Below are 8744 nucleotides of genomic sequence, written 5' to 3'. Positions count from 1 at the left end.
ATTGCTACCTGGGAAATATTCAGTGCATGGTATGTGATGAAGAAATGGTTCTGTGATACTAAATTCATAACCCATTCTGGAACCAATTGTACCAACTGCCTGATGATAATTAACACACACACACACACACACACACACACACACACACACACACACACACCCCTACACACACACTAACAAGTATGTTAATGCTGCCCTGGAATAGACATGATGTCATTTCCTTCACTTGATTCATTCATTCATTTATTCACAGAACAAGTGTTAACTCATTCATTACTAAGACAGGCTTGAGAGTGTGAGTAGCACATTTACTGTTTCTAAAATTCATATGCAGAGTCTCCCTTGTCCTTGAGTTATATGGATACCAGGATAGAACAAAATCAATATTTGTCCTATTCATCCTGCATAAATATTTTCTCAGACAAGTAGCTATTTACCATATTGAGTCAACACAGACTGCAAGAATATAAGAAGGTTGTCTGGAAGGTTCCCCTTCCCCAGGGGTCTGGTAACACAGCCAAAAGGAGGGCAACAGACATTGATTGTGTGCCCATCATGAGTCACAATGCCAGCATTTACATACATTAAACATTTCATTCTCATAAACACCCCAAGAGAGATGCTCTCGTTCACATTGTCTTACAAATGAAAGTGCTGGATTCTGAAAGGTCCAACAATTCTCATCTTAAAACAGTCTGATTTCCCATTTCAATGGACAAAACATTTCCATCCCTTACTAGTTCTCTCAGCATTTTTGAGCACCCCCCCCCTCCCCGCCATAGGCCTTCTTTATCTGTAGCTTAGCAATGGCTTTCAATATCACCCTTCTGCCTATGACTGTCCAATGTATACATCCAGCCAATCTTCTCCCATTATCACCAACACTTGTATCTAGTCATCTAGTTGAAATTCACACTTGGACAATGGACGAGCATTTAAGCTTAAAGAACATTCATGTTTTGCCCAAATGTGAAGCAAAGCTAAGAGAAGTCCTATCTCTCCATCTCCTTGTACACTATTGGCATAGATTTTATACATCACAATGTCCACATTGGTGATGGTCATAATTATTTTTCTTCTTCTGATCTCTTTCTCCTTGAATTTGAAGCATTTAATGTAGTCACTGTTCATCTGAGTGCTCATACAAAAAGCCTAGATTTCAGTTTTAAGCATGTCTAAATTCATAACAAAAATATGTTGACATAGCCTGAGACAGCCAAAGTGACACAGGGTTTTGTACTTGCTCTTGGTTGTCCACTGAGGCTAGATGGTAAGACCCTATTGTTAAAGATAACACTCACATTGGATGCAGGACATAAGGAAATCAGCCTCAAACTGACCATGAAACCCTCCCCTTGCTGGCTAGATTAGAGAGAGCCAGAAGGTGCCGGATAACCTGCTGGCAGAAGCAATAGTTTTATCCAACACTAGATCCTGCACCAGATCCTGAATGTTATAACTGACCTGATGGCAAGATGCACACACTGGTGCCAGAGTGACATGGTAGTTACAGGGCAACCAAGTGCTTTCTGCTTGGATAGGAGTCTAAGGAGAAATCCACAGGAGGGATTGCATGCTTGGTACTGTAAACCAATGACTGGAGGAATACTGTTGTTATGTTAAATGGTCAACTGGTGCCACTGCTTTTAGGTCTGTGGTGAGGCAGCAACATCATGGAGGAAGGACATGGCAAAGACATGCTGTTCACTTCATGGCAGTCAGGGAGCAGAGAAAGCCAAGAAGGAAAAATAGCACCCTTCAAAGACTTAACTCTAGGGGCCTATTTCTTTCAATTAGGCCCATTGACTAATGGCCCATCCAGCTACAAATTGATAAATATTCTTGCTACTCAGTTGCCTCTCAATAGCACAACTGACTGGGAACCAATGATTCAACCCATGAGCCTTTGGGGTTATTTTATACCCAAATTGTAACCACTGTTATGAATGCTTCTGGGTGTGCACACCTCAAAGACATGCCAGTGATAAGAAAGCAAGCAAAATTGAGCTACACTAATGAACAGATCAAATGTCCTGCCTCTGTGAAAGAAAGAAACATAGCCACCATAACAATTAAGTAAATGATACAGTATGTTAAAATGTAGATGGTATATACTGATGGGGAGGGGGTAAAGCAGGGTAAGGGTGACCAGATGTGAGGGATGCTATTTTAAGTGATGTGGTCAGGAGAGTCTTCAATGAGAATGGGACATTGGAGGGAGAATGTGGAGGACCTGGGTGACAGCAGAGATGGTATGAAGAAGTTATATTCTAGGTACCTTTTGAACAGAGGAATCAAGAGGATTTACTGATGGTTTGCTTGTGAAGAGTCAAACGTGACTTCCAGACTTTTGCTAGAATACCTGGAAGGATGGAGCTGCTATTAGTTCAGATGAGAAAGGCTGAATGGAAAGCAGATCTACGTTCTGAGATAGACATCAGTGTTAGAGATGGTTTGGAGACGTCTGTCACGCACCTGAGAGGAGATGACACAGAGGAAGCAGTTGAACGTGTGAATGAAGAGCTGAGTTGGCAGGTCTGCACAGTCACAGCTTATGGATGGTACTGAACACCAGGAGATTGTGTGAGATCCCCAAGGGGTAGGGGAACAAGAGAAGCCAGGCCCAGACCTTGTGCATCGAAGCATCAAGAAGTTAAAGAGGGGAGAACTCAGAGGTGGATGACGAGCAGCAGCAGCCAGCAAAGAAGAAGGCAGAGATTGAGGCAAGCTGGCAGGTAAAGACATAGTACTGAGGAGGAGAGGAACCATTGCGACTAATTTTCAAGTGAGACAAGGATCCAAATGAACTATCGGATTTAGCAACACTGAGGCCATGGATGGCGAGCGTCTCTGAGCTTTTAGGGGAGTGAACCCTTTAAAGCTGGTTTAGAGAGGTTGGAAGGACACTAATGGAAGCATCGGCGTGAGGAATCTGCTGCAAAGGTGAGAAAAATTAGAGTGCCTCTGGGGAAATTTTTTTAAAGGTGAGAAAATAAGAACATGTTTATATAATGATGGGGATAATCAAGTAGAGATATGAAAATGGATGGTGTAGGAGAAAAGGAGCCAAATTGCTAGTGATGCCCTTGAGCATAAGTAGGTTTGCTGAACTAGTGTGGGTTCTGAAACTTGTCTACAAATGCTTTGGCATTCCTCTCTTCCAAAAGTTGAGTTTAGTTTTCTTTGTCCTGAATATGGGCTAGACTCACTAAATTGCTTTTTCGTTTGTTTGTTTATTTATTTATTTATTTATTTATTTATTTGAGACAGGGTTTCTCTGTGTAGCTTTGTGCCTTTCCTGGGACTCACTTTGGAGACCAGGCTGGCCTCGAACTCACAGAGATCTTCTCCTGCCTCTGCCTCCCGAGTGCTGGGATTAAAGATGTGAGCACCACCACCGCCCAGCACTAAATTGCTTTTATCAAATATGGACGAAGCGAGGGTGGCTCTCTTCCTTTTCCTTGGGATCACTTGCTCTGAGCAGAAGCGCTGCCATGTTTGAGGACCCTCAGGCAGCCCTTCAGCTGAGCCCGCATGGTGAGGAACTGAGGCCTCATAACCAACAGCCATATGTGTGAGCCATCTTAGAAGCTGATTCTCCGCAGCCTCCAATGACCAAAGCCCAAGCTGACGCCTTCACTGTGACCTCGGAGACTGGAACTGCCACCCGAGTCACTGCTTAATTCCTGACACACAGAAGCTAAGATAACAAACATCTATTGTTTTAATCCGCTCCATTTACGATAGTTTGTTAGCAGCAAAAGCTGACTAATAGTGAGGGGAGCCCAAGATAGCTCATGTGTTGCAACATGCAAGGAGAAAGTCTAGGGGTTGCTTCCATGTTCTTCGTGAAACGGGAAGAAAACAAACTAATTAGAACTTGGGCAAAGTCATAGCAACTCTACCTAAGGACTACAAGACCTTGAACACCATACTTAACATATCTGTGTGTTTTTCCTTGTCTCTAAAATAGTCACACGGCATTCTCCTCCTTGACAAAGTTGTCATAAGGATTAATGGGTCCACATAGGCAAATTAAAATAGTACCCAGAATGTAATAAAGTCCACGTATATATGATTAAAAAAGTATCCACTAGTTACTATTCCCCCACTGGTTCTCAAAACCCAGTCCTGGGCCAGCAATATCCTATTACCTAGGAATTATAAGATGTGCAAATTCAGACACACACACACACACACACACACACACACACACACACACACACACTCTACCAACAAACCTTCCAGCTATGACTTAGATGATCACTCAAGTCTGCCACTTTCTGGTTTATCTCATCTTCTCTTTTACTTCCCTGATTTCACTATCACAGGCAGATCTGTATCAGGCTTTTTCCTTTGGGCCACCAACCAGCTCCCAAATCATGACACGGAGACTTCTTATTAGTTATGGATGCTTGGCCTTATCTTAGCTCTTATTTTAATCTGTTTCTCATTATCTGTGTTTTGCTTTGGGCTTCTCACCTTCTTGCTTTCAGGATGTTTTGCTTTCTTGCTGTCTCGGTGTCTGGCTGGCTGGAGGCTGGCTTCCTTCTGGCCCTGGGTGTGTCCCCTCTCTTTCTCCTCACTCTCTTCTTTCTTCTTCCTCTCTGTCCTCTCCAGCCTAGATTTCTCCTCCTACTTATTCTCTATTCCTGCCAGCCCTCCTCTCCTTTCTCCTGCTTAGCTATTGGCCATTCAGCTTTTTATGAGACCAATCAGGTGCCTTAGGCAGGCAAGGTAAAACAAATGTAACACATTTTTACATAGTTAACAAAGGCAGCAGAAACAATTGTATCACACTCTCACATAGCTTAATATTCTGCAGCATAAACAAATGTAGCACATCTTTGCATAGTTAAAATAATATTCCACAACAGATTTTCCTGTTTGCTTACGTGATTAATGCCTCTATATCCTACTAAAAAGCAGCATTCCAGGAGTGCAGACGTGCTGATCTTGTTCATTTTTGCATCCCCAACTGTTAGCATACCTTCTGACACAAGCAAGCAATGAGAGAATAGAAATGGACAGACGAATGAATTGAATGACCTTGTACAATGTTATTTGTGATAGACAAGGTTTTATGTTTCCTAGAGTGGCTTTGAACTCATCTTCACAGCTGAGGTTGACAGCAAGCTTCTGGTATCCCTGTCTCTACTTCCCCGGAGACATACACCACCACTCCCAGTTTGTGTGGTGGTAAAGACTAAATGCAGAGCTTCATGGATTCTAGGCAGGCACTCGGCAAACTGAGTTATGTTCCCAGCTCCAGTGTCTCATATTTATTAACTAGCAGGACTGGTGGATGTTGGCTCTGCAGGTTAGATGCTCTGACACACTGAGAATTAATGGCATCTGATCTGTGGTCTTTACTCAGTGGCCTCAAACTTCTCATAGAGCATTGCAAGAAGACAGAATTCCAAATTGTGTTTTATTGTCAGTCATTGTACCTCACTCCCGTAACACCAGCACTTGAGAGGCAGATGCAGGAGGATTGCCATGAGTTTAAGGTTATCTCTACACTGTGAGTTTCATTATTATCTGAGCTACAGAGTGAGATTTTGTCTCAATAAACAAGCAAATGAACATTAATTTGATCAACTTTAATAATTACATTTTGTTATTAGTAGTGAAGGCTATTAGTTGGCTCAGCTATAGACCAAACTTCAAATTCTTCCCAGGATCTCTAAATTTTTATCAATATCCGAGAAATAATTCAAAGAGAAAGAAGAAATAAACTGGGAGGAAGCTTTACTGCTAAGCCCGAGTGCATGATCAACAGAGTTGTGCAGTCCTCCCCCAAACCTCAGGAGACTGGCCCACTCTTCTGAGGGGTAACCGCTAGTGGAGGAAGACTACTGATGATTGATGGTAGTGGTTGGCGGCTGACTCCAGGAATGGGTCTAGATTTTCCAGAGTAGAATTTACTCCCCCTCTCCAGCCTTGCATGGAATTTTTTGTGGGGAGGTTGGTCATGGCAGCAGATGCATGATGTTTTCCCTCTTAGGCATGTCTAGCCTGCCTCAACTTGGAAAGTAAATACATCCCCATCAGAGCCAGGCTCTTGGCTCCCGCCAGTGGCCACCGGATCCTCCTTTGGCTCTGTGCTGGCTGCTTCACTGCTTTCCTTGGAATTGTCAGTGGACTGTTTTCCTGCTGTAGCAACAGCAGCCCATGCTCTGTGGCTGATGATGAGTCAGAGTGCTCTTGGAGGCTCTCTCCACATCTGCATTTGGAGAGACCCCATCTTTACTTCAGGTTTCAGAATACAGAACAATCAGTGCCCTGGTCCCAGTGTCTTTCTACGACCCTGGCCTCTGTTGGCTTTTTCTCTGCCCCTCCACACCCTACCTTCTTCAGTTTCTCGTGGCTTCAGCCACAGCAGCCCTCAGACCTTGTCAGTTCTTGTTTTGTGCGCCGAGGATGGTCCCCTCTATTCCACAGCAGCACTTCCGGTTCAAACCTGTTTAGTATCCAGAAGGAACCTCAGTAGTGTGTGTGCTCATACATGCCAGGCAAGCACTGTACAAACTGAGTTACATTCTCTTAAATAATTTTTGAAGTGCAAATTACCCCTTCACCCCTTTACAGTCCTCTTTATACAGAGCATGGCACAAGCCTACTGGCCAGCAAACTGGACCCTTCATTAGCAATCTTGGTCTTTGTGCCTTCATTCAAACCCTACAGTCATGGACTGAATCATGCTCCCTCTCCCCACCACTGATCAGTATATTGAAATCTAAACTTCCCTGTGGTAGAATTTGGAGATGGGTCTTTGGAGGATGTGGTGGTTTGAATGTAATTGGCCCTGGAAGCTCGCGGGGTGTGGTACTATTAGGAGGTGTGACTTCGTAGAATCTGGAAAGGGATACTATGTTTAAAGTAGCCTGTAATGTTCAGATTAGCTGGATACTGTGATCTTAACTTTTTTTCAAGTCTTAAACATAAACACTATCAGTTTTTTTCCTTCTCTATTACCATATATTTCTAATAACATTATTTTAAGCATATATACTATAAACCATTGTTACTCCGATAAAAACAGGAAGTGAATTGAGAACTGTATTTCTAATGAACAAATGTTCATATGTCATTTAGTTAGGAAATTACTTGTATAACTTGAACTCTTTCTTTGTATGTAAATCTTCTGAATATGTTTTAGGAAACTTGTAAATAAATAGTAAATTTAGATGACATTCCAATTACAACATTAAATAGTAAGATCTTCAAGTAAGAATGTCTGAAACATACTGCTGTTTTGTACTGAAGTTATTCTCTGAAGATTAAAAGCTCTGCCTGTTTGGGGGAGTTGGTGACTATGTGCTACTGAGGTTCTATTTTCCTTCTAAACGTCCCTTTACTAACTTTTCCAAAGAGAAGAGATGCTCATCTGCATCTTCTGGCACAAGTTTCCTAGTAGAATCTGCAAATTCAAAAAGATATTCTGTGTTTCTTCCACTTGGGCCAGCTGCATTAAAAATCTGCTCAGCAATGTCTTCCAGAGGTGCAGGACCAAGGTAGTTAGGATTGTCACACGTTCCAATGTAGAGCAAAACACTGAATGGTTTTCTTGTGGGATCTTTTGGCTGAAAAATGACTGTTGTAGTTCTGTAGCCTCCTTTCTCTCTGAAGTCAAGGTATGTTTTTACTTCCTCTTCTTTTCCTACCGGTAGTTTGTAAGCAACACCCCATACACTGCCCCAGGATCTTCAACGAGAGTCACAACTCTTCCAGGCTTGCCGGGAAGCCCGCGGTGGTCACTGCTGCCTTGCCGGAAGTGCCGGCTGTAGTTCGTGATGTAACCAACCAGCTTGTCCTGGTAGGGGAAGTCCACTTTCCAGATGAGGGACCCGTAACCAAACACCCACATCTTTCTGAACCCTGGCCGGTACCCCCGGCGACAGAACACTATCAGTTTTATAATTGGCTTTCTTATTTTCAAAAGCTATCATTAAAGAAAGCTAATGAGGCTGTTGTCAAATATAGAAAGCCATGTAATCTCCAAATCGAAGCAAGGGAGACTAGATGGATGAAGGAAGATATTTTTAAAATTTAGTGAGTCTTCTGCACTCTGAAATTGTAAACTGTTGATCATGTACCTATGTACACTTTTCCCAAAGTGTGTCTGCTGGAGCCCACTAGGTTTCCTGGTCGCTGTACCCAGCAGGACTGCATAAGAGCTTGATTGGACAACAGGCCTGGGTACCAGGTATTTGTAAGGGTCTACACTTGACTGTAACTAGCAAGAGGGAGGTCTTTTGCTCCACCCCTTGGCATTGTTATTGACCTTTGGAATAAAGTTCTGGGCCGGTGGATAAAGATCCAGGCCCACCTGAGTCTATTCTGTGTTTTCTCTCTGTTTCCCTTCCCTCTATTTCTAACTAAGTCTCTTATCCCTCCTTCCTCAAGAGTCCCTGGGTAAATAATTGTGGGGGCTAGTCCCCACATGTGTTATAGTTCATTGTCAGGTTCTTAAAGCTTTGCAAATCACAAACATCTAAATAATCTCATTACAACAAGGAGCCCGTACAGAGAAGACATTTTATTTATTCCCAGATGATGATAACTATTTATTGAATATTTACTTTGTGCTAGTCACCAGCCTACGTGCTTTTATGGATATTGTCATTTAATGTATATTTTCATTGACATAATGAGCAGGATTGAATGTTTGGATAGGACTTGAAAAATGCCTGCCAGTTAGGTAAGGTGCCACAACCTCCCTTGGAGAAAATACTAAATAG

At 42.7% G+C, this 8744-nt stretch overlaps 1 protein-coding gene across 1 annotated transcript; it reads right to left on the bottom strand.

Annotated features, from left to right (window-relative positions):
* Nucleotides 1-7334: 7334 nt before the first annotated feature.
* On the bottom strand, nucleotides 7335-7881 carry LOC114709017 (putative glutathione-specific gamma-glutamylcyclotransferase 2). Its single transcript, XM_037203436.1, is given in 2 exon segments — nucleotides 7335-7702; nucleotides 7705-7881. Coding segments are annotated over 2 exon segments (534 nt in total). The 5' UTR covers nucleotides 7871-7881.
* Nucleotides 7882-8744: the final 863 nt, after the last annotated feature.

Source organism: Peromyscus leucopus, chromosome 3 (assembly GCF_004664715.2).
Source record: "Peromyscus leucopus breed LL Stock chromosome 3, UCI_PerLeu_2.1, whole genome shotgun sequence".
Lineage (NCBI taxonomy): Eukaryota > Metazoa > Chordata > Mammalia > Rodentia > Cricetidae > Peromyscus > Peromyscus leucopus.
Note: the sequence above shows the minus strand (reverse complement) of the source record. Positions and strands in the feature narration are given on the sequence as shown.